The sequence below is a fragment of the Molothrus aeneus genome, chromosome 1 (genome assembly GCF_037042795.1).
Source record: "Molothrus aeneus isolate 106 chromosome 1, BPBGC_Maene_1.0, whole genome shotgun sequence".
In the NCBI taxonomy this organism is placed as follows: domain Eukaryota; kingdom Metazoa; phylum Chordata; class Aves; order Passeriformes; family Icteridae; genus Molothrus; species Molothrus aeneus.
Genome location: NC_089646.1, coordinates 42,015,780 through 42,042,721, shown reverse-complemented (window position 1 = coordinate 42,042,721; position 26,942 = coordinate 42,015,780). Strand labels below are relative to the sequence as shown.

The following is a 26,942-nucleotide window of genomic DNA, read 5'->3' as shown; positions in this document are numbered from 1 at the left end:
CTGAATCTCAAACTCTGTGTAAGCTCAAAGGATAAACTACACTCATCTTGGAGCTGAAGAGGATGGACAACTTTTGGGTGGGATAGTGGGAGCACATCCAAACACAACAGCAGGTTTTTCTGTGGCTCTTACCTATTTTCCTCCAGTTACAGGATGTATTCTGACACTCCCCTGAGAGAAAGTCACTGCTGTGGTAGAGGAAGGAAAAAAATGACCAGGACAACAGTCTGATTCTCCACATCACCCAGATAGCTACCAGAGTTTATTTCTAAAACAGCTGGAATCCCATATTTGACAAAGTTGCAGACAGATGGAGCTTTGAGAACCAGGTTGACACCGAAGGAGACTTAAAACACTTTTGCTGGCAGAGGTACAGCAGAGAGGTGTTGAATTCCCTGCCAGACGGAGCTGTCATTCAGCAACCCCCGGTGGAGCTGGTGATAACAGAAAATCTGTGCTCTTCTTGGTAGACATGCTTCACAAGGAGGATTTGGGGAAAGCAAGGAAACTTTGGCAGCAGAGATGTCAGTCTTCCAGCCTGAGAGCATCCTGATTAGGAGCATCTGGTGGGTCTATGGACCTGCAGCCAAAGCTGCAGGAATATTTTAGCCCTAGTAGGCACAAAAGCCAAAAGGGAACTGGTAACTTATATCTCTTGATCCAGTATAAGCAAGTGCACTTAGAGCAAAACATATTCTTTGGATGATCACAGAACATAGTTCAGAAATTCTTTGGTCATTAGACTGCATGAAATTCCCCTTGACTTTTTTTTCTCCATATGGTGACAACTGACAAGAGTGATGTGAGAGGCAAAAAAAAAAGTCAGTATAGTGCCAGGAGAGGGGGCATGGTTCCAGGAGAAAGTGGAAACAGCATTTTCTGCAGAGCAAGCTCAGGCTCCAGCCCCAGCCCCAATCCGTAGCAGGTGCTTCTCCCTACTGCCGTCGCAGCGCTGAGGTCTCAGCTGCACTCACCCTGTCTGCAGCACAACACTGCTTGCCACAGCACTGCCAAGTGGGCTTAAAGCTTAATGTGGGAAGGTTCCTACTGTCAATCTGAGGTCATACCTCAGGAGGTGAAGGAGAAATAACACAGCCTTTTTCTTCTAGGGGAACAGGAGAGGTTGTATCTGTAAACATCTGTCATATCAGTGCAAATTAAAGTCAGAGTGCTGCTTTCCAAAAACTGTAAAATCAGTCTTGGCAGGAGGACTGGTGATCAAGCACCCCTGCTGCAGAAAATTAGACACACACATATATGTGTGTGTGTGTGTGTGAGTACCTTGTTCTGCAGGTACTTTCACTCAAAGTGCCCAGAATGAGGTCTCTTGTCACATAAGGCCACTTGACTGGTCCTGTGCTGGCAGCACAAGGAAGGCTGAGCTATCACTGACACTGCTGACAATGTATTCCCAGCTGAGAAGAATGTTTGTTCTCTCTAGCCAGAGAGCCTTTGAGCTATGCTCAATTCTGGTTGTCAAAAAGAAGAAAATGGCTCATTCCTGGCTAAGCATAAAGCACATCATCTGAAGGTAGGGGGCAGAAGTTGAACATTGTAGAAAAATAATAGCCAACATGAAATTAGTGGCAATATATGTGCCTGTTATATGGTTCATTTGAATAATCCTCTGTATTAATATTGAAGTACTTTATCTTGGAGTGAATGTATGTACCTTCATCCACTAAAACCAGAATTTTGTCCTTTTGAATTGTTTCCTGCTCTGTGTTGCTCTAAACAGCACACTTTTGAAAAGGAATAGCAAAAAGAATCACAGAAACCGTGCACCATGAGGAGGGGAATTCTTACCTCTTCAAGTTATCTATTTTCATTTACTAACTCAAAATTTTTGACATTTTAGCAGCTGGCCAATTTTCTGTTGTCAGAATTAAAAATAAATTCTAAGTAAAGATACATATATTAGGATGGTAAAAAAAAGGTGGCAACAAATAGCAATATATGTTGACCTGCCATGAGGCACAAAAAGAATTTTCTGAGACAACCATTAAATTACTTAGCATTATTGATGCAGAATTTCAGACAAATAGAAAAAATAAATAGGAGGCCAGAAAATGTTTTTTTCTTCAGACTGTCCCTGGTAAACTGTATAAACCCAACTTCTGCTGCACCATCATGCAGTTATCCCGACAGAATAAACCGAGTTCTACTTCACAGCTAGACATGATAGGAGAAGCACCAAAGAGGAAGAGAGGCCCACGCTTCCTTTTTTCCTGCAAAGTATTCCCAGCTCACCAGAGATGGATTGCAAAAGGAAAGACAAAGGTGCCAAGAAGGCATTGTCTCAGCACTGAAGTTACATACAATTTCATTATGATACCAGTTTGGACAAAACTGAACTGTTCTGTCTGTCCAGGCTCTGGGCAGAGTCCCCAGGAGCACAGATTCCAGCTGAGGCAGAGAAGTGACATTACCACATGTAAGAGAGAGAAAGAAGCACATTGCTCTATTCACAATGGGCTTTCCATAAACACTGTTAGATTACAAAGCAAATAATTTATAGCAAATGCACAGAAATTTTATAAAGAAATGGTCTTACTATGAAGAGGAGAAAAAAGACCCCATAAAATATTAAATGTATGTTCTTGGGTGCATATTTTCCTGTATTTGGCAAGGGAATTTTAAAAGAATAATCTTTGCTAAAAATTCATCGAGAAAATCCCTGATTTTAATTTTTGATGCTGGCTGAGCTGATGTTAGAAAAAGTCCACAGTTCTGATGGAAAGAGGTAACAAAGGCTTGGGTCAGCTTATCCAGACACAAATTAGTTTGTAACTGTTCACTTGTTAAACATATAATCCTTGGAAGTTAAGAATCAGGTAGGAATTTGCAGGATTTCCCTTGTGTAAACAGATGGAGGAAATCAGAAGGAATTTTTCCATCTCTCTGAAAGGAGAACCAAATGACTGTCCAAATGAGTTTTAAATAACACTTATTGCAAATAGCTGGAAACGGCCACAGCCCAGCTTGAGAGTTAGAAGTTGTCTTTCTCTGAAACAAGCAGATTCTCCATTATAAACTTCTTTTGGTGGGGGGAGCAAAAAAACTTTGGTTCACAACATTGTTTGGCATAGGAATTCAAGTAGATCTTCCAAAGCTACCAGCTTGTCCAGGCTAGTAACAAAATACCCATGTCTCTCTCGTCAGTAGTGGACACTCCTCTTTGGCATCCTGTTTTGTAAGGCAGACATCTTGCACAGGTGATGGAGTCACACAGATGCACCTTTGAAAAGGAAGACAAGTGTCACTTGTGTTGCCACAAACAAATTCATCCAATTTATTAAGCAACACACTGGAAACCTTTTGGTAAGGGGTGGGGAAGGGAGAAAAGAAAGCACTGCTATGCTCACTATTAGCTAGAAGCAAGTTATTTTGCTCTTGTAGTTATCTGTTAACAGCTGTCAGTAGCTGTGACAACATTTGTGATGACAGAAAATTTGGAATTATTGCTTTTTGAGTAATTCTGAGTCACAGCAACCATGGCATTAATAGATTCTTCCAGGTAGACACAGCCCTGTGCCAGAAAATATAAATATTCATTTTGGGAAGCATTCAGGCAGTTACTAAGCACGATACTTACTTGTTGACTGTGTGATGCACGAAACCTTGTAGGATGACCACATGCTTATAACACAAAGTATTGTAGCCAGGAACCCGAAAGTCTGGATGAGAAAACAAACCAACCACAGACACTTATGGAGCATTAGATGACACATATTCCATGCATGTATGGACACTTTTGCATATTCAGCTACACATTTTATGGGATTAACAGACCCAAAAAATAGTGGGGTTTTTTACTCCATTCTGACAAAAGACTAAAACACCCAGAAGTTTCTGTAGTATAATAGCAGCTTATGTCTTGTCAGAACTGAAAGACAGACTGAGAGTTGTGCACAAGGAGGGAGAAAAAGCTGGGCAGCAGCATGGAATGTCAAGTTCTAAACTTCTCCCTAGGATTCTGCAACAAAGAAAAGACTGTTTCTAGCACCTCTGATTACTGCTCTTTTACTGCCCCATTCAAACAAGTCTTTCCCCGCTGTCTGCCAAATAAACAAGTCAGGTAGGTCTCCTAGTCTGTTTGCACCGTCAGGACTAAGTTTCTGAAAGTAATTCTTTATTCTGGAGGAGTTGTATTTCAGGTCCTGCTGCTGTGAAAATACTGTCACCCACACTTGGAAGTCATGCCTCTCTCTGTACAGCCTTCCAGCCAAGAGAAGCAGACAGCACCTGCCAGAAGTCAGCTCAGAGCCTCAGTGGGTTTTAGCTCAGGAGAAATTATCTTGAACAGGGCTCTGTTCAGGAGCAGGAAGCGTTGAAAGCTGAAAAGTGCAATGAAATCCTTTAGGTAATTTCCAGCTGCTACAACAGTCTTTTGTCAAAAGTTAATTGTCTTAATTCTTCACCTAAACACATTAGTTCCTGTGTGTTAAAGCAAAAGCCTTTGGTTTCAATGCTCTGGCAGGACAAATACCAACATTAGTGATGAGTCCAGCATCTGACAACAAAATATTTTTGTTGGCATTGTGTTACAGAACATTCACTGAAATGAGCTAGAAGGTTGTTCACCTAACCAAGACACAACTAAGGCAAGTCTGTAAGAAAACAGAGGTACAAGTGATAGATTTCCAATGGCCTACTTAATATATATTGCAATTTTAAAAGTGTCAAGCCTAATAAACACAGTCTTACCGCTCCAGCCACAAGTCCAGTTATATTGTAACTCTTGGATGCTGCTACAATCGATCCAATGAGAAGCAGAATTGTACCAATTAAGTAATGAAGAAACTCCTGAAAAGACAAGCACAGCATGGATCAGAAGGGAAACTTATCTGCAAAGCATTTTGATATGTCTCAGAAAGAAAGTAAGTTGGCAGAGGTGACTCAAACCCTCAAACCCAGAGGACAAAACACAGCCAAAAAGGAAAAGAAAAAAAAAAAAACACCAAAGTAAAACAAAGCGAAAAACGAAAAACCAAAACCCAGCAACTCACCTTGTGAGAGGATTTTATACCAAACCTCAGTTTCTGTTCAAAAAAGAACAGTTTGGGTCAACTAATGTTACTGGAATAGGATTTACTTACTGGATATGGATGCAATCCTTTCAATTCAGCACAGTACATTACTTCAGTGCATCAAGTATGCACCTTACCTAAAGAGATGGTTCTGGAGCAAGGAAGGAGCCTTAAGGACATCTTTCTCTAGCCTATATGAAATGGCATAAGTGGGAAACCAAATGCTCCTACTTCTGATAGTCTTAGGAAGCAAGCACTGGATCTACTGCTGCATTTACAAAAAACTTACATCAGCTGAGACTGGGAACCATAGGGAAGGGAGGGAAGGCCCAAAAAGAACAGCTGCAGTAAAACATGATGCCATGGGGTTTTCTGAGAGAGGACCAAGGCACCATATTTAAATTCTTCTCTGATATGATAAGTATCAGCCCAGGAGTCAATTTTACCTTGTTACAAGCATGGTGTAGCTGTGGATTTAGATTTTGAATCCCCACAAAGCTTATGACAAGCAGTACAGGTGTCTGGACACTGAACATGGGTTGTTTCTTGTGCATAGCAGGGTGGGGCAGGTGGATATCTGCTTCCTTTATCTGCATTGCACTACCAGCATGAGCCAAGCAAATACAAAGGAAAGGAGAGGAGAGATTCTGTCTCAAACCAGAAGATGGAATACAATCCCAAAAGGAAATTTTCCAAGGAAAGCCCAGAAGATGAACAGTCTACCACACCAGTTTTACCCTGCTCAGGTATTAAAAAGAGCTGAGGAGGATTTTTCCTGTAAAGTAGGCTCTGAGACCACAAGTTACTTTCCTAATTTGTAAATTTGTTTCGGGTAATCAAAATCTCAACCCTTGCATTTGCCAGAATAAATTATATGCATAAGGAGGCTTCTCTGACTAGCCCATGACGCAGCAGCAAATGGGACATTCCACTGCCTCCTTAGAGACATCAAATAAAGCAGTGTACACAGGCTACTACTTTAGAGGAATCCAAGGGATGGGCAAAGCTGCAACAGAGTCATCAAAGGCCACACTGGGTGGAGACCCAACCCCCAGCAGGGCCAGAAGAGTGCCCCTCTGGAGAAATACTTCCAAGCTTTAAAAGGTGTCAGCAATGAACAACCTCTTGAAGCACTTCAGCTTTACTGGCTGCAAATCACACCCCTGATTGCAATGTAAAGATCCTGCCAGGAAACTCATCCAAATGCTAGCTTTAGTTTTCCAGACTCTCTCACGTCTTCCTCTTCTGTTCTAAAGATACTTAAATGTGACTGAAAATGAGGTTGTTTGTTTTGTAACAGAGCAGCAATGTTCAAGCATCACATCCTATAAAGCTTTCTGAAGCTGAGCAGCCACAAACTTCAGTGCCTTAAACTCTGGAACGTTGAGGAATAATTAAACACACAACAAAAAAACCCCAGAAGCAGCCCATGCAAAGGCAAAAATAGAATAGCCCTGTTACAGCAATGCACACATTAAATGCTGCTCTGCAAAACTGTCATTTATTAGCTTACTTCACTCCTTTATTTCAATCCCTGCATCTGTACTCTATCTAGATAAATAAGTACCTTTAGAAACAAATAGTGGTGGCACACATTTGAAAAAAGGTCTAGCCATATTCTTCAGCTAAAAAAAAAAGATAACTAAATTTTTCTCTCTGGTTATAAGTGGATGGATGGACAAACTGTTATCTTAGATCTGTAAATTGCTTACATAGTTTCCATTAACCACCACCCAACTACTTCTTGGGTTTAAAAATTCCTCTCTATCTCTCCAGTTGGCTTTCCCCACTCCTTTGGCCCTTCTTCAGTGGAACTAATATATTGCAAGGGAGGCATGTTCTAAGAGGTTGTTAAAATCCATCATCCCACACTAGGATGCAGAACTCTTCTGTCAGCTGACCTGAGCAGAGCTACTGAGGAAGTTCAGGTCTCACATTTTTGGTGCTGCCTGTGGGTTCTCTGCTGGGATATGAGAGATGGATGTGTATGGGAAATGCGGGAATGAGGCAGGAACATCCTGCAGGATATCCCAGAAATGGCCAGGCTGGGCAATCAGGCTGAGGCTACTATTTTTTGCTGTTGTTTAAGTTATCTAAAACCATACCAAAAAGAGGCACATTTGATTTAAATAGCACTCACAGGCTTTATTTGGGACAGGATGTAGTACATGAATTCTAAAGCTTGGTGATGATTTGGTACTTCAGCAATGCCTGAGCTGCTATAAATGACCTGAGCTAGGACCCACCTGCTAAAGGCTTGATGATCAGTCGCTTCCTTTCAATTGTCTCTTAATAAAATATAGTAGATCTAGATTTATGTCTGTGCAAAGGAGGGCAGAATCAAATCCAAATCAGCTGAAAATCTCACAGTTACACAACCTGCTGAGCTGAATGCAAGCAACAAAAGGATTTGCACAGGAGGCAAAAATGAACTGAATGAAAGACAGCCTATCTTGTGTGAGCGTTGAGTGAAAAACAGCACAAGGGAATGGACTGAGAAAGCCCCAGCAACCCCCAGGAGAGGAGAGGAGAGGAGAGGAGAGGAGAGGAGAGGAGAGGAGAGGAGAGGAGAGGAGAGGAGAGGAGAGGAGAGGAGAGGAGAGGAGAGGAGAGGAGAGGAGAGGAGAGGAGAGGAGAGGAGAGGAGAGGAGAGGAGAGGAGAGGAGAGGAGAGGAGAGGAGAGGAGCCCAGGCTTACCGCGAGCGGCCAGCTAACACAAGTCAGCTTCCTATAGACTCTGAAAATGTGCATGATGTAGAAGAACAAAATCATAACCAGGTCGCACATGGTGACAATCTGAAAGAAGCTGTATGCACTGTAATCTGTCCATGGAGAATTATTTACACTGATGAATCCAATCAGCAGCGTGATCTGGAAGACAAAAGGCACATTCAAGGTGTTCACTTTGGTGCTCGGAGGGTTGTGGAGATGATTTTAAGCACAACAAAATGACACTTAGAAACAAAAGACAAATATCTAATGTAAATGGGGTGATCCCAACAAAATGGAGGACAAAGTAACAAGCATGATAATAAGGTTTTATAATTAGCTGATAAATGAGCTGAAGCAACCCCCTGGTGAAAGGGGCAATGGCCAGAAGGAAAGCAGCAGTTTCAGCCTGAAGATCTCAACTTGAAGATGACTCTACGTACAACAGAAGGGGTGTCAAATAGAGAAATGGAACTGGATGCCTGGAGCTGCACCAGTGACTGAAGCATCTGAACCCCAGAGACCTTCAGAAGTCCACTGAAAGCTGTGAAAATGGAGGTGTCCATGAACATACATCTTTCACTTTCATTTAGTGACATTTCTCACACGCACAATCGGGGGACCTGAGCTAACAGTTTTACTTTTCCTTTTCTGCCACCTATAGAGCAGAAGTATTAGTGGACTGTAAGGCAGTATCAGAGTAAATAATATAAACATTTGGAGGAACTGATTTAATTCACCTCAGCCCCAAAACTTTTATAAGTTAACACTGCCACATAAAACTATAAAGCATTATTGTACAACTTCTTTCAGCTGTATGCTTGCTAAGGACAAAAGCTATTTCCTTTTTTTCTTTAATCTAAAGCTATTTGTTTATTTTACTAATCTTGCTGCTTCCACCAGCCTGGCTAACCTGGGTGATCAAAATAAATCTACCAAGAATATATTAAAATATTTTTTTATTACAGACTCAGTCAATGAATGCTTTCAGCCACTGTAATTTTTAGTTCATCCAAAGTCAGCCAGAAGCTGTAATTATTCACATTTTAAGTGTTTTTCCTGGACATTAAAAAACTATCTGAGGAAGCCAGCACTTCAAGACTGCACCATCCTTTCCTGCACACTCATCTTCCAAACTCCCAACCAACTGCATTCATTATCAGAATAATTTCCTTAAGATTAAAAGAGAAAAAACCCAACCCCAACACCCAAGCGACATAGCTTAGATTCTCCCTAAGTGTTAGCCAGGTTTCACCTGCTCATTTCTGAGTGGACAGGCTAAATATACACATGTACAAGGGCAACCAAAAGGTCTGTATGTACAAACTTCACAAGGACCTGCCACCTTCACCAGCCTCCATCCAAACAGCCACATCAATGTCTTGACAGTGACCCACCTCAAAACAGTGGCTCCACAGAAAAAAAGTCAGTGCTCCAGATTTCTTCCCACACAATTGGCTAAACTGTTGTCAGAACTGTTGTCAGAACAGCTCCATTATTTTTACTGTGGCAGTCCAAGGAGGTGATATTAGCCCTGTAAGTGAGCCCTGCTCTCTGAATCTTAATGTCAGTTAAGCAGAGTCATCTGACTTAGCCACTGAATAATAATAACTTGAATAATAATAAAAATAACTTGACCTGAACAATCAGAAGGAGATAATTTACCCTATAAGCTAGGAGCACACTCTAAGTGATGCAAGACACAGCTATTATTTCCATAATTTAAAACTAAATTTAATGAAATTTTATTCTATAGGAAGACTCAACAACAAGTCACAGCAAGCACCGAGCCTTGCTCTTTGATAAAAGTGGGATGAGGACAACATTCTCTAACCACCAAAGGCTAGAAGTAGTTTTCCTTATTTGTCTTCACAATAATCAGTTCCCCATTTCAATTACACTGTAAAAATCAAGAAGGAAATGTTAATTCACAGAAATATTACATCTGCCCACCAGCTCATTTCATGCGTGAACAATTAACTTTAGCAGGTTTTTTTTCAGTGTACAAAGGATAAGGAGGAGGACTGGACTCTTGAAGTACAACCACCATTCAAATAATAAAAAGTAGTGGAAAAAAACCTTAGTTTAAGCTAGACCCAGTTCTTTCAATTTCATGGAAGCATAGCAGCATTTTTCTTTTCAGTTAAAAGGTATAAAGAAATCGAGAAGCATAAAGAAGAATGTGAGTCATTCAAGGACAGAAAGTACATCTGAGGTGTCACAATCCTCAGAAATAAGAAGATACATGGTACCAATGAAGAATCTGCTCAACTCCTGACCGGGTAGAACCGTGGATTTGAACAAACATGCTTTCCATTTCAACAGTTCTTCATGACTGAAACAACTCCAAACCCAATTAGTAAAGATTCTCCCTTTGAATTTAGATGTGCCTCAGCACACAGACAGGAAGAAACCACTGCATGGCAAGAGATATTTCTTTCAAAGATTTACTTTCTTAGCATAAATCTTGCAACATGAGATTTCTTAAGAGTGTCCTTGCTTCATAGGCATGTGATTCTGTTTCACAGGACAAGTGCAAAGGGGACCTCTCCACAACTTCATATAAAGCTCTACCCCATCTGCCACACTGTATTGCCTGCAGATACAGAGTTTAAAACTCACCTGTTGAAAAAAGAATGCTAACAAATACAAGAGAGCCACACAATATCACTGGTTCTTTGAAACTGACAAATATTGAAGTTCCTTCACCAGACACTGGTTTATCATGATATACCAGGTGATGACTGTACCTTTTTTCCCCCTGGGATTCTGGTTTCCAGAGAACTGAGTGATAAAGTGATAAATATGTAACTGTCTGGGATACAGTTGAACATCTATCTCAGAAGTCGGTCGGCGGCACAGAGAGCGAGAGAAAGGAATGGCAAAGCACTGATCAAATGTTATGAGTGCTCTTTATGCATCTGTGCTCAGGGGAGCAGGTTTATACACCCTGAAAATAAAAACTGGAGGCACAAAAAAAGCCCCAAAAAAACAAAACACCCAGGGCACTACTGTTTCCATTTCAATATAGCACTTCACAGGTCATGACAGCAACACAGATGTAATAACCCAGAGCCAGCAAGCCAGTGTGAGCACAAGTACAGGTCAAGTGATGGGCAGTCTCATGAGAAGATTTTGGTGTGCTCCACAATATACACCCAGGCTCCAGACCTGCATTACAAAATGGATGAGGAACACATTACAGGGTACTATTATTTAAGTGCTTTCTGGTTTCTGAGAACAAAATAAAGACCATATGCATTAATCAACCCCAAGGAGGCATTTCTACATTTAAATAAAGTTTCACATTTACTCTGTTTCATAGAAGTCAGTCAGCTTAAATGAACCCACTTCTTGACTCTCCTTTGGACGAGATATTTGAAATGAGTCGTGAAGCATTTTTAGGGACACTGGTATAGATCAGGAACTATCTTGCAGTCAAGGCAATGTGAGCTAAAGGCAGTCAGCACTTAGCAGACAGAAAAGACATAACAGAGACTGCAAAACTTTTACAGAACCTGCATTCTCTTCCCTACTTGGAGCTGAAGATGAGGTAACCACATCCTCACAATCTGCCTCTTGAATGGCACTGGCATACCTTCCCAAGCTAAACCCCATCCTGATTGGAAATTAACTCAGATCTACCCAAAAAATGAAACACAATTCTTTCTTTCCTGATGTGGTCCTCTTCCTAAAGCAGCCCAGGAAGCTGTTGGCCACTGTCACCACAAAAGCACATGGTTGGCTCATGGTCATCATGTTGTCCCCCAAGATCCCAAGGTCTTCTCTGGAGAAGTGCTTTCCAACCTCCAGCCTGTACTGGTGCAGGGGCGTACCCTCAAACATCTCCAGATACAGGATTTGGCATTTCTCTGTGTGGAACTTGATGAGACTCCTCTCTCTCTCCAGACTGCCAAGATCTCTCTCTCTCTATGGCAGCACAATCCCCTGGCTCATCAGCCACTCCTCCCAGGTTTTTCATCACCTACAAACTTCTCAGGAGTGCACTCTGCATAATCATCCAGGTCATTAATGAGGATGTGGAACAGTGCCAGTCCCAGTATGGACCCCTGAGGTATACCACTAGTGACTGGCCTCCAACTGGACCTTGTACCACTGATAACAACCCTCTGGGCTGAGTTGTTCAATTTTAAATCCATCTCACTGCCCACTTATTTCATCCATACCCAGTTTGTCAGCTTGTCTGTGAGGATGTTATGGGAGAACAGAACCTTACCAAGATCAAGGTAAACCACATCCATCCCCTGTCCACCAAGCTAGTCACCTCATTACAAAAAGCAGCAAGGCTGGTCAAGCATAATTTCCCCTTCATAAATCCATGTTGACTACTCATCATCACCTTCTTGTCCTTCATGTGTTTGGAAATGCTTTCTACAAGGATTTTCTTCATCATCTCCCAAGGGACTGAGGGGAAGATGACAAACCTGTAATTCCCCGGATCTTCCTTCCCTACCCATAGATATTACTTCAATCTGTTCAGAATGGCACACCTTCCTTTTGTATTTCTCAGGCTAGAGAAGATAGGGAAAGACTGGACAAGAGGGATACATTCTCCTCCCCTGTGCTATAAAATGCCTCTGGAAGTGTTCCCTGGAAATGCTGCTTCTTTTTAAAAATCAGCTGGTTTCCTCCTTGTTTCTTCTTGTCCCTGACAAAGAATGAGTATCTGGAGCCCACTGGTCATTATTACACTCAGTAAAAAACAAAGAAAATGTGTATCAAGACTTCGATGAAATGAATCTTCCACTGCAGGAAAATTCAAAACCTTCTTAATGAAAGGAGAGGAATCATGCCTTCATATTAAGAAGAAATTATATATAGAAGGAAGATCCAACTTCCAGTTATCCTAAGGCAAATGCATACTGGAGAAAAGCCCCATGGCATTAGGCCCGGATGCTGTTGTACTTCTCATTTTAGATGGTTTGAATTCCACCTCTAACTCCCCATGCTCATTCTTGGGTGGCTGCAGTCCTGCAATTAGGCTACAGAGCAAGCTTGGCTCCAAACACCCTGTCCACATGGGAGTGGGCTGGGCATGATGCTGAGACCCAGAGCAAGCCAGCCACACAACCCTCAGCCTCTCTGCTGGCTGGGTGCTCCTGTGGCTCCCAGTCCTGTCACTGGTCCCAGAGGCCACCAGGAACACTGCCCAAGAGCTGCCTGCCCTCAGGGCTGATGGGCTGGGCTCTCCTGCACCAACACTCGGTGCTGGAGTGCACCAGCACAGAGGGAAAAGCCCAGGCCAAGCCAGCAAGCTCAAAGAACTTAACAGAGAACCACCTGCTCCAAGAAAGGGGCAGGCAGGGGTGCATGCTCACCAGTCCAGAGATTACACATACAATTTTCTTCACTAGTGTCCTGAGGGTAACAAAGGAAAGGATTTGTTTTGCTCCACATGTACCTACTGGTACCACAAAGCATTTTCTGCTCATGTGGTAGAAGACTGTAGTTTATCTGACCACAGAACAATTTTATAACCCAGGAATCAATCTGTGCAAGTGCTTTGTATGATCTTTTTCTACTGTCCTGCTATAATGGATGTCATAAATAAAAGCTCTGGCTTTATTGCCAATACCTAATTCCTCTGTAACATTTGGAGAGAACTAAATTTTCCACAGACACAGCTACCTGCACAAACATAAATCTCACATGATCTCCAAAACTGACAAGAACCTACTCTTAAAGGAAAGCCTAATGTTCTGAGGATGAGAGGCCCATTTCCACTGACACAACAAGGGAGAAATTGTAAGTCATCAACTCTTGAATCCTGACCCCAGTTTTGTAACCCTGTTTCTGTCTGAACTTCAGTAAATCATGTATTTCCCCACTTCAGCTCCTCCAGTCACCAAATTAGGACTAAGAAAGACTTCACATGCATTGTGCTAAAGTTTTGCACTTCAAAACACTTCAGACATACAAAATAAAGGTGAGAATTTTGAGGATTGCTAATAAATGTCTAGATGGGCAAGATGGCTGTTTTCCTTTACAGAGTGAATGAAAATAGATGCTCACTAAAAATACCCCAACAAGCAAAGAAACAAAAACAGACAAGACGAAACCCCCCAAAGCCAAACCAAAATACCCATATCCTTTTCCTTCCTGCTCCCCTCTCCAAAAAGCCCAAAAACCCAAATGGCCAATCAACAGATGTAACAGACAAGCAGGTGTGAAAATCATCCAAGGAGGAAGCCACACAACAAGCAAAAGGAGGAAAATGTTCACTTTCTGAGAGTTGCTTTGAGTTGCTAGCTCAGCACACAAGATAAACAAAAATGACAGTATGAGCTCACTGTAAAATGGAAATCAGTATTTACTTCCTGTCTGTCACTTATTACTTAAAACCAACTGTGAGCAGTGATTCAGAAAGCACACCATGCACAAGACATTGCAAATAAACTGGTTTTGGATCTTTAATGCTAGGACTACTTTACTGCTCATCTTCTTGACCATCCCTGACTGTTCAGAGCTGCACATTCTCAGTCACCCCTGTGCAGCAGCTCTTTCACCACTCTGCCAGTGGAGCACAGGCTGCCCTTTCCCAGTGTGCAAGCTGTGCAAGCCCCTGCACAGTGGTGATGCCTTGCTGTGGGTGTGTCACAAGCTGCCTTCACAGCAGCTCACAGGGGCTGCCCTTTCTGTGGTTAAAACCACAGAAAGGTGGTTCTGCTGATAACCTATCAGTGCCTCCTGCTGAACTGGGCTCACACAGCAAGCAGCAAGGCTTCCTGACTCTCCTCTCCCTCCCCTCATCCCAAAGCGCGCTCACAAGTGGGAAACACACTGGCAATGCCAGCTGGCTCCAGCTGAGCAATGGGATTTTCCAGCCCATATGATGTTGTGTTCAGTGGTAACAGCTCAAGACAAGCAAGCAGTTTTCAGGGGGAATATTTTGGGTTATGGCATTTCTCTTCCCAAGCAACCAGTATGTTTAGAATCATATACTCACAGGATATTTTGGGCTGGAAGGGACCTTAAAGACCATCTATTCCCAGCCTCCTGCGGTGGACAGAGGCTCCTTCAGCTAGACCACCTATCCAGCCTGGCCTTGAACAGAGTAATGGAAGAATTTACAGCTTTGCTGTGTGTGCAGCTTTTGCTTTCCTAATAAAACTGCCATTATTTGGATCCATGGGTCTTTCCTTCTATTTTCTCCCCATCCTGCAGGGGAGGGCAGTGGGTGAGAGGCTGGCTGGGTGTTTGGCTGCTGGCTGGGGTTAACTCACTGCATGTGGTCTACCCCTTATCTGGATATCTAGCTGCTGTGGTAGCACAAAGAACAATATTAAAAAACTTCATTGCAGAAAGACACTGACTATGGTTTTCACAAATCCCAAGACGATTTACTGAATTGCCAGGCTGAAACTGCTCTCTGACCATGTAACTTTAAGCTCTGGATAATAATTTTCTTTCTCTATATAGAAATAAGATGTGAAATGCCAACCTAACTGCAGGAGGAAAGATAACACTAATACGAAGCAAAATTGCCTCAAGGTGCCCCATTACAGAGGAACATTATAACTCTTATCTCAAAGTTTTACCATAATACCAGGACATACACATTCTCATGTATGATGCACCCAGCTCTGTGTTATCTTTTCATTTAATTATTTTGCCATACAATGTATAACCACATCCTCATGTTTCTCAGAGTATTTTTTTCCTTGACTTTTCCCCTCTACCATGTCCTCCCAAGAGAAGAGACAACTTTATGTCTCCGGTGTTTCCTTTCTTTTTTTTTTTTCTGCTCCGTATTCCCCTTTCCTCTTCTTTCCCTCCTTTATACTCCATATTTCTTCTCTTTTTATATCTCTCATTCTTTCCTATCCAAATCTCCCTCTCTACATGACAATGCACCCTGATTCCCTCTTTTAATATTTCCTAACTATCTTGCCTACTCTCTTGCATCAGGGCACGTACTGAAATTAGCTAACCAAAAATGAGCACTGTTCAGGGGAAAAATGTCAGGGGACAGGATTCAGCATAGTGCTACACTTGCACAAACATTGCAGGCAGCAGCTCTGGCTCGCCAGTTTCCTATTGGTAATACCTGAAAGTGCTTTTCTTTTTCATCCATTGTACTTGATGGAGGATCGATGAACCTTGGTACTGCTTTAATGTCCCTCCTCCTGAATCTGAAAAGAGGAGGACCCTGAGAACTATTCATAAAATTGATAAAACCTGTTTGATTTCCACTATCTTAAAACTTACCCAAGATTTAATGCAAGCAATTGTACAGAAACTGTGTCTGCAAATTTAGAGCAAGGGACAGCACTGACTCATGCAGTTTCATCACAGTATTTTTTTTTTAAATATAAGAGCTAAATGCTTTTTGTATTTGAATGAAAAAAGTCAAAGTTTCCAGCTTGTGACACCAGCCAAGATAGTAACTGGAATTTTCCATCCCTACGAGAGCCAATCAGGATAACTGTGCCCTGGAGAAATGTCACTGATTACAGCTGGACATTTCCAAATGTTACACCTCAACACACTGCAGCAACACCCACATATTATTAAGTTCATACTTCTGGATGGAGTAAAATAATTTTTTAACAGCTTCCCAAATCATAAAGATGAGCAAAGCACAGATCAAGGTTATGACTGCAGCTCAGGCAAGACTGGTCCAGCTAATCTAAGCAGCAATTGTTGACTGCTGCTGTATACAAGATTTCCTTCTTCCAGGGCAGTGTTGGAAATGTGAGCTGTAAACCCCCACTAGAAAAAGAAGATAAAAGGCACAGTCCATTTGAAACTTCATTAATGGCAGATGAAATCAGCTGCCTGCAAGTGCATGATTCTGTGAAGCAGTCAGTCTTTGGTTGCACAATCATCTCTCAGCCCCTGCGTCTGGGCAGATTTCCTTCTTGTCTGGCTGCTTTGCTAAAATAAGGAGGCTGCCTGGCCTCTGATAAGTCACTTCTCTTGTGCACCACCATCCACAGGCTATTTATTGAAGATAAAAATGGTGGGAGGGTGAGAAAAGGCAAAATAATCTTATTCAGACCCTCTACAACAAGATAAGAGGACAATCTGAAGTACAAGTGAGTGGTGTTCTATATCTATTAATAAGAAGTTATCTATCTGCTCAGGCCCAGGCCTCAGTGGTTGAAAAGGATGTGGGGTAATCCCAGAGCCAGCATATGAAGGACATTATTAAAGAGCCCTTGATGCTGGGTGTTAGCCATGATCATTAAAAAGGCAATTCTTTGTAATGACTAGCTGCAATTAAGTCCTGTCTGCCACTGATCACAGGGCATGCAGGACTTCAATCCCACCCCTGCCAGCTGAACTAGCTCCCTGCCTCAATCCCACAGCTGCCTGCACACACTGAAAGGCACCACACTATCCTGCATGTCATTTACTGAAAGCTAAGGACTTCATGGTTACATGGCAAAGAATATGCTATATTCCCATCAGACAGTGAATTAGTGAAAAAAAGAAAAGCTTGTTACCCACAACAGCCTCATAATTTTATTTCTTCTTCTCTCCAATTTGTTTAAAAATCTACTTAAATTTAAAACATTCCAACTGTGAAAGCACTATCGGTAAGTTTTTCCAATCTATGTAAAAGCTGCACACATGACCCTCGAAGTATTGCAGCAACTGAGTAACATTGCACAAGTGGCATAATGCAAGTTACAAACAATTCCCCAAACACGTAAAATCCACTGCAAAACCCTATTAATGGCACAGCTGACTGCTAGCATGTCTGCAAAGGATAGGAACAGAAATTTTAATACAGCAAATGCCCTAGCAAGGTTCCAGCTCTGCAAAACACAGCTGCTTTCCCTCTAACTTTCAAAGAAGCACCACCTGCAAGAACTGGAAATATTACTGTGGACAAAGCCAGGAGAACCCTGAACTTTGTAGCTTGTTTATTTATTAATAAGGAATTAATTCTTTGTGCAGGCAACAGAATACTACCTTATTGCTGCAAAAACCCATATATGCGCGTGGCTCCTGCTGTAGCTCACCCCATTGTAGAAGATCATCTATCTTGCATAGTAGGGAGAATCTCTAAATCATCTCAAAAGACTACAGGAAGTAAAAAACATTGTAAGAGACTTGAATCTCCAGACTCCCCTAGGAGAAACTGGAGTATCTGGTGATAGCAGCCGAAAATGAAGGGAATTAATATAACCAAATCTCTCCAGATTCAAGAATTGCACAGCAAGCTGTGATTGATACTTCTGTCTTCTACAAGTCAAGCACTTCCAACATCTAGATCCTCCTAGAGAGCCACGTCAGCTGTTCTGTCCATCTGGTAAAGCTGAAAGTCAGACAGAAGGACGGGAGAAGACAGTCCACAGTGTGAGTAGGTTGGTATAAGTGGAGAAGGACTGCAGGAGGCTGCCCACCTCACCTGCCATACTTCTTCTAGCTGATTGGGAAGATAAACTGCTTGCAGGAACCAGGCACCTCTGAGACCATCACTCTGAACCATTCTCAGATTGTTTGGCTTGTTTGTATTGCTTGCCCATTAAAAATCCCCAAAGTGAAGTCCCATATTGCCAGTGATACACAATCTAGAAAGAGCTTAATCCATACTTCTGAGCTATAAAGCTCTTGTAGATCAATTCCATGGCTGCCTAAAAATGGATCCACCAACTGTGCATGGCAATACCACCTACAGAGAAGGAGCCCACGTTGGCTGGCCAACCAAGCCTGGCTGCTAGAAGCCCAGGGTACATGGTGCATATTTACAGGCAGCAAAGTTTCCACCATGTTCTGGACATCCAACACGTATCTAGCAGCACAGAGCCAGTTAAAACTAAGATAGGAACATACAACACAAAAACCAGTACCCCAGGGCAATGATCATTCTATTTAAGCTATCAAATTAGATGCATGAAAAAACAAACAGCAATCTCATCTTGCTGGAAGTTGTTGCTGAGATCAAGGGATACCATGTGAAGGGCTCAGTGATGCCTCATGCCTCTGCCTGCCAACCCTCTGTGAGCAATCTGCTCATCACTCCCCCTTAGAGATGCTGCTCACAACACAGCCCCTTCTCACTGTCTGAGTGAGGCATTTAGTGCTTGACTGATTCAGATCTTCAGTTGACACCTGCCATATCTCTCCCTGCCTCAGAGACTACCACACTGACATCTGGCAGTCACACACAGCACAGACAGCAGTTAAAAAGTTGTTATCTATCATCTCCAGCAAGGGCTTTGCTAAGCCATGGAAACCGTAGCCTTGAGTGGGGTCTCCTTGAATAAGAGGAGGACTCATTTACATCACCCAGTCCACCTTGTTAGCTGTGCTGGCATATCATGATTTTCATCAGGAAAACACAGGTGAGAGCTCCAGAAAACATCAAGACAATGCCCAGATGAACTAGCATCATCACAGCCTGGCTGCTGGATCAGAGTGGGTCTTTGCCCACCACAGAACAACCTTTTCTAAGTGTGAATACTCCATGCTTAGCAAGGTGCCAGAGAAGTGAAGGGCACTGAAAGAGGGGAGAAAATGAAAAGAGATGAGATTCCCCTGTGGCACTGCTGCAGCTGACAGCTCTCAGTGAGTGCCTGGAGACTGACAGGCCTCTCCAACAGGCTAGGACAGCACTCCTGTGTCTGCTAGGAAGTTGGATACTCAAGCAATTGCCAAAAGGCTCAACAAGCCAGCAGGTGAGAAGCAGCAAGTGGGGACTGTGCCTTTCCCAAACAAAGAAAAGAGCTCTTGCAGAGCATGATTACAGACTCGAGGAAAATAGGCCAAGTCAGTCTGCAGTTCTGCAGCTGCTGATGGTCATCTCATGTTAATAGCATACTTTTTGCCCAGCTGTCAGCACTTGTCTTGAACTCATTAGTGGTACCCCTAAAAAACAGAAACAAAACCACAAACTGCCAAAAATATTATGAGAAAATTCCCCCTAAAGTAGCTTCTCAATTTTGTCATCACCATGCTTCCATTTTCCTTCAGGGAAGCTGTGAGCAGAAGAGGAAGCCCTAAGCATTGCAGCTGCTGCTATTGTTTCAGGAACAGCAGCCAGGTTTGTTTTGGCTTTGAAAGCTGCTGACAGCTAACCTTTACCGGTCAGGCACATCTGTCCTTGCCATTACATTCATCAGATGACCATCATCACAGGCCAGGGAGATGTTTCAGCCACAATGACCCCTTCAGGAATCTCAGTTACACAAAGGAGAGGAAGCTTACAGGTGGGTGACGGGAAATCACAGCAACTTCAGAGTCTGAGCTCTGTGTACAGAAAATAGCAATTTCTGGCTGCTGCATACTTTACATATGACCACAAAATAGGAGGACAAGACCACAGCACACACGATATGACAATAGCACAAAGGGGACAGCTCAGCCACAGGACTGAGTGAGCACCTCTCAGGGACTCCCCAGGGAGGACAGCAGAGGAAACACTTACTCATAGAAGGAAACACTGTCTGGCTTTGGGGAACAACACCCCACTAATGCAGAGCAGGTACCAGAGCCTCAGGGTCAGGTGTGCTTCTCTCTCTCACTGATGGCTTCTGCTGGATCCCAGGGAGACACAACACAACAAATTGTGCCAGCCCCTGCAGCCCTGGAGCCCAGTGAAGGATGCTTGGAAAGGTGCTCTGTGTCGTGTACAGGCTCTGAGGAGAGGGGCACCCAACTTGTAAACAAGGGATTCACTGGGGTCTGTCACTCTGGGGCAGGAGAGGAAGATGTTCAAAGGGACACCAAATCCAAACAAAGTGAGGACAGGGAACACATTGCTCTTGCACATCTTAAAAGGCATTTGCAGAGCAGTAAGAATCCACATTTTTCACCACATCTTATTATCCGCAGACACCATGTGACCTAAGATTTTTAAACACCACCTTAAAATTTAACTTCCCATAAAAAAAATGTGCTAAGAAACCGCTGCCAATATTTCACTCTGCTCGTTCAGGCATACAAAACACATCTCAGGTGATGTGGTAAATTCCTATGCTTCATTTCCCTTTTCTTGTTATTTCAGAAAATGTTATTTGTTGACCCCTGTTCAATCACCTCTACAGAAAGAATCACCTCTACACGCACAGAGATAGCTAATGAATGTATTGCAACAAATCCAAATGGATGCACCAAATAAGCAATAAAAGATGGCTCCAACTTTGAGCTTTTAGAAAGCCTCTTTTAGTAAGTAAAAAACAAAACATTCACTGACACTTTCAGAGCAGAGATATCCTAGTGTTTAGTAATGACTATAATTGCCTTGGAGTTGATTTTTTTAGCCTTCTAGAGCAGTTTTGACATCAGAAAAACTACAAGTTTCTTTTTTTTTTCCCTGAAAGAGGCAGATAGAAATTAAAACAGATGGTACAAAACCTTCCCCTGCCCAAGAGAATAAGCAAAAGGACTACATTCTCAGCTTGTGGTTTGAAACACATGGAACCACTTCAAGCTCATGTATTTCCTGCCTTCCATGCCAGACACTTGTTCTTGTCCACAGCAGCCTCTATGGCTGCACTGTTCCCTAAAAACACTTATGGAAAAAGAAAACCAGAGAGCTGAAGTAAATCTCCATTAGTTCCACAGGTACTGTGTAACCTGTGGACTCCTACATCACTGCAGCTGAGAACAGCTGCATGGAGACAAGACAGAAGGGGAAAATTCCTTAAAATGGTGTTCCTTGTGGAATTTCACATCATCAAACAAAAGTGTGTCAGCCTCCCAGCAAGCACTCCTTGGTTAACATGCAGAGAACACAGTGTTTGCTTCCAGCTCTTACGCAAACACCTGGAGAGAAAAAATGGCCACCCAGAGCAGCAGCAGCATGTTAAAAACACCACTGGCTGAGGCAGCCAGCTTTGTGTCCTCAGAGGGGAAATAACAGGACCTCCCAGTCCTACTGGGCTTAATTACTAAGCTTGGACATTCCTTACTCCAGTGCTCCAGCTTACTTTGGAGCCATCTAAGACTCAGACAGGTTTTTTCTTTCTCTTTGTTCAGCATGCCCAGCAAGGTCCTTTTACTGCAGTTTCCAGCAGAACAACAAAAATAAGGAGCAGCTACAACAGCTCTGACCTTGGCCTCCAAAAATATGTCTCATTGCTTAGCCAGTAGTTTATCTTGCACATTTTTGGGGTGATTTTCCACCATCCCCCAGAAAGCACAGTCTATACAGAACTTACAGACAGGTTTACAATTTCAGCACCTCCACATATCACCAGAATGCCTCTCTTCTGACTGAACAGCTTTATTAGAATAAAGGCAAAATCATGTCACTGACACACTGCTGCACAGAATTAGATGTTTTACTTCAATCACATCCTTGCACAGAAAGATGTTTCAGTCTCAAGATCAAGTTAAAAGACTGAGTAGCTCTCAAATAATTCCAAGCATCACTTGCTTTTGTGAATTTCTTTTTCTTGCATCAATGATTTTAATCAGGAATTGTTTTCTTGCACTAACAGATTTTGCTCTCTTTTCATATTTTAAATTCTTCTGAATATAGCTCCCCAGTAAATTTGGAAACACATTCAGAAATGGAACTTAGCTACAGCAACCTCACTACCAGCATTCTCTAGCCTTCAGTGTTAGATGAATGAATATTCTCTTGAATGCTATTATGACACTGTATGTTAGTATACAAATAACCCAGAGAGGTTTCAGCACACTTCAAAGTTGCTCAGAATTACAGAGTGTCTTGTTGGCCATTCACTTGTCAAGTATGTCATTGCTTTTGTCAAGGCATATTTGGAAATTAAATAGATACTCTGCAGAAAAGCTTTAGCTATTGCTTTAGCATTTTTAACAAGTTAAAATGATGTTGTTAAGTCAGCTTTTATTGAGTTTATCCTTTTTTTCACATTACAATTGCTTGTAAATCTTTTCTTCAGCCTTGAGAAGGTAATTTTGATTTTCTTGTTCTCTGTCTTGTGAAACTGATGGCTCATATTGAGCTGACAGAATCAGCACTGCTTTTAGCTTAAAACCCAGTGTTCTGAGGCTGTGCTTACTCTGACAGAGCTGTAACAGTAACAGTGGTGTCATTGTGGGAACAATGGCCTTCAGTCTGAACTGTGAGCACAGTTAGCTTGGCCCAACCTAGGGGAGGTGAAAGAGAGGCAAAGGCAGCCATGGGTCACTGTGCACCTCTCAGGAAAAAGGAGTGGTCCAACAACAGTTTGAGAAGCCTGAAAAGCCTACACAAGCATGTGCTGTGCCATGATGGCTCTCCTACACGTGAGCTCTCAGCTCTTCAATTTTCTCTCTTCAGCCTGTATGGGCACACTCCTGCAAAGCTCTGCAGCAGACACTTTGCACAGGTGATACAATCACTCCTACCACGTGCCTAAGAGAGGGGGACACCTACACCGGCTCCCCTGTCTAACATGGGCTGGGCTGGAAGCAGGACCTCATCCAGTACAGCATCAGTGGCATCCTCCAGACTTCAGCTGTAAAAATATAAAAAGCACATGAGGCTCCAGGACAAATTCAGTGGAACCAGACTTGTTTCAATCTATCAACGCTGGCACTTGAGCCACCTTGGTGACAATACAAATGCACATTCATACCACTGACCCTAATAGCACAGGATGCCTCAAAAAACTCCCAAGAACCCATCTACTGAGAACTTGCCAGGCTAGCAACAGAGGTTCCCACAAAGGCTTACAATAAAACAAGTTAGCAGTAGCACAGAATTAGATGTTTTACTTCAATCACCTCCTTGGACAGAAAGATGTTTCGGTCTCAAGATCAAGTTAAAAGACTGAGTAGCTCTCAATTCCAAGCAGAACTTGCTTTTGTGAATTTCTTTTCCAAGAAAAAGAAACAAACACAAAGCAAATGTGCCTCAACCAAACCAGCACAGCTCATGCAGAATGCTGGAGAGTGCCACCTGTGTCAATTTTGGCAAGCTGGCAAAAATTCGAGTCATTCAAGTCAGTTTCTCTGGTCTAAGTGTATTGTGCACATTGTTGCACACCCACTCACACACTTGCTTAGTGCACTGCTGCTACAGAACCCAGGTGGCCACAGTGGGATCCTGCACATATCCCTAAGAGGTCTTGGCACAACAGCAAATACCAAAAAAAAAAGAGAATGAAAGGAAAGAAAAAGCAAAATCTGTATTAACAAAATCAAGTTAAACAAGCTGGAGCAAGTTAGATGTTGAAATACTTTGCAATTTTCTGTTAAAATCAGAATGTGGGTTCAGACTGGATTTTGAAAAGAGCCCCAACTAAGGTTAGTGACAGTCACATATGGAAAAGCAGCTTTCAAATAATCTTACTGCCACACAAAATACACAAGTCTGCATAACTATGTTTTCTCCTCCATTTTATTTTCAACACATTTATAGACTATTCCCCAGGCCATGAAGTCAATGCATAAAATACAGTGTCTTTTTAAAGCTATAATAATTCTGAAAGGTTAAAGAAATTCTCTAGCAAAAAAAGTAAAGGAACTTGCATAGGCTTACAGAAGAAACACTTTTTTCTTCTTAATTTCATTCTATGCTAGACACCACAGCACCTAGAATTTCAACACTCAAAATTAGCAACAATTCAGGCTGCACAATCTCTTCAATAATCCTGAGTTTTAGTCCTTATGTCCTTACAGCAGAACAGCTGTAACATTATCTTCTATTTTCTTCCAATCATTTCCATAGCATGTTGTTGTCATATATTAGATTAATGTCACTCACATAAACATCTAATCATTGGGGTTTTTTATCTTGCAAGAACAGCAAACAGCTCTCAACATTACAGTAAATGATGAAATGTTTCTTTCCTGCTCTCTATAACATCCTCTACTTCTTGGTAAAGGGGATAAGGAAGAAAGAGAAAACAAAACTTGTAACATTTCCTCTTCACAACCACAACCACTCAGAGGCCCAGCACACAATTTAATGTGATATGATGACCAAATGACCTTACCTTTCCCCTTTGCCAGCATAAGGGTTCTGCTTCTCAGTAAGACTACACCTACACTAGTGCAGGAATGTCTACAGATTTAGCACAAAGAAATCTTTACCAGAAAAAGTTACTGCCAACATTTTGTACTAGGAGAACTGAATGCTCATACAAATGGAGCTGTGGGTACAAATACTGTCTGAGAAGAGATAAAAGAGAATTGTAAAAATATTTAGCTCTCCCTAATTGGGTGCAGGAGTATATCTAGAACTAATGTATCATGGTTATTTCTACAGGCTACAGCACAAACATTTGGTTTTCTTATGGAGTTATTTGAGAAGGCGCTACTGTGATATGTGATATTGCAAAAGGTTCATTTGCCCAAAGTTCCTTGAATACCTGAGGTAACTCCTACTGATGTTTACAGGCAAGATGAAAAGCACAAAAATATAAGAAGGTGAAGCTGAAAGAGTGAAACTGAAAGGAGAAATAATTTAGATTATTTTAACTTCTGTTAAAGTCACCACTTTAGGACACTTGCTTAAATTTGGATGAATTTTAGATTGAACAGCATTGATAAAATATGACTTTATGCAAAGTATGTGTAGCATTACATAAAATTAGATTGATTTACATCCAGCACATGAAAATATGTAAAGCATGTAAAGAATGCACGCACTTAATACCCACACCAGAAACTGACATTACAGCACCAATACCCATGCTGTGGCAGCTTTAGGAGTCACACCTCAGAGCTGGAGAGACACCAGAGCAGCATGGAGGGCAGAGAGGATGAGTTATTTCTAGTCCATAAAAGGAACTGTTCTTTCCACAGTGGTGAAAGCAAATAGACTTTCATCTTATCAGCAGAGCACAAGTCTACTGCTTTAGGGCTACAGGTTCAGCTGCAATGTAGACACATGCTCACTTGTCTCCTGCAAAGACTCCCCAGATCCACTCAGTGGTTTGGGAAGAACCCAGGACAGAAGAAGGCAGCAGACAACTCTTTGTGTTCCTACAGCACAGAATTCATAGTGAGGGACAGCTCTGAGGTCTCATGAGTGCAGGGCAGATGGCTCAGCAGGTAGAGGCAGTCATGAACAGTCATGGTCAACTTCATCTCCTGCTACCGACTGTTATTTCTAAGGGCAGCTGACAGCTAATAACAAACTGGAAGAAACCAGGCAGCTTTCAAAAAGAAACCTGAGGATTTGATGTTACTACTCAATAACTTAGAACATAATGAATCCTAACTTCGAACGTCAGTTTAGAAATCTAATAATCTACACAACTTTTAAAAATGACTGCACAAATACAGGCATGGCGAAAGAAGGCATTGCGAGCTTACAAAAGATGAAGGCAACAACTCCAGGATAAAACTCTATCAAGGCACAACTTCTTGCAGGATGAAAATGTACGTGTGGAGGTATCTGTACATGATGTCTTTCATGCTCTTTCCTGAGCATTATCACTGCCACTACCGTAATTAAGCTGACAAATCACCCCACAGATAATTATGGCCCATAAAAATAAGAAAGAGCTTATCCATCTGTTAATCTTCTCCACATCTGCATGGAGCTGAATTTCATGCACTGACTTAAGGCATCAGCTCAAAACCTGGCCGCGTTCCACCATCGACTGCTTTTGAATTTCAGCCATACATCTCCCACATCCCTCCCCGTGTCACTGGGTCACTGCTGGATGTCTCTGGCAGTCAGGGCACGGAGCCAGCACCCTCAGCTGTGGTGCCCACCTCTACCAGATCGCTGTGGGCACCGCCACTTGGCCCTGCTATCTCCTAAAAGCTTACCCACACTACGGGATGAGTGCGGAATGAGGTGCTGCACTGCACGATGTGCCATCGCATCACGGTGCTACCGCTGCTAAAGGCAAAAAGTTAACACTGCCACTTTGGGCTGGCACACGTCCGTCTGCTCAGAAGGGACCATTGCTGCGTTAGGAGGAGGCAAAGGCAGCTTCCGACAGACGCTCTGCCAGAGGAACGTGGGTTTTTGGTCCTGCTGGCAGCTGCGAGGGCTGAGGGGCCAAACCCGCGCGGAGCCCGTCGGGCTCTCCGGCCGCGCCGCCAGAGGAGCCGTCCGGCCGGGACGGGCGCGATTCCCGCGGACTGCGAGGGCCCCGAGGAGCCCCGGCAGCGGCCCCCGCCCCGCTCGCCCCTTACCATCTGGGCCACCTTCAGCATGCCGGCGCAGGAGCGGAAATAGCCGCCGTCCATGAGCTCCGCGTCCGAGCCCGCCGAGGAGGAGGCGACGGTGACGGGCGGCGGGGCGGCGGGCCCCGCGCTGCTGACCCCGGTGCGGATCACTCGAGCCCCGTGCGACAT

General features: G+C 42.8%; 1 protein-coding gene across 1 annotated transcript; it reads right to left on the bottom strand.

The window, feature by feature from the left end:
* Positions 1-228: 228 nt before the first annotated feature.
* CMTM7 (CKLF like MARVEL transmembrane domain containing 7) lies at positions 229-26,942 on the bottom strand. The gene is made up of 5 exons (XM_066571575.1): positions 26,781-26,942; positions 7,728-7,901; positions 4,708-4,806; positions 3,596-3,677; positions 229-3,238 (listed from the first exon to the last, which is right to left on the bottom strand). The coding sequence occupies exons 1-5, from the start codon at positions 26,940-26,942 to the stop codon at positions 3,225-3,227; spliced, it is 531 nt and encodes a 176-aa protein (XP_066427672.1). The 3' UTR covers positions 229-3,224.

Excerpts from the sequence above, each read along its gene's own strand:
- CMTM7 (XM_066571575.1), bottom strand. The coding sequence starts at position 26,942 with ATGTCGCACGGGGCTCGAGTGATCCGCACCGGGGTCAGCAGCGCGGGG. Across the intron at positions 7,902-26,780 it reads TGCTGAAGGTGGCCCAGATG|ATCACGCTGCTGATTGGATT; the intron begins GTAAGGGGCGAG and ends TTTGTCTTCCAG. Across the intron at positions 4,807-7,727 it reads GTGTTAGCTGGCCGCTCGCG|GAGTTTCTTCATTACTTAAT; the intron begins GTAAGCCTGGGC and ends TTGTCTTTTCAG.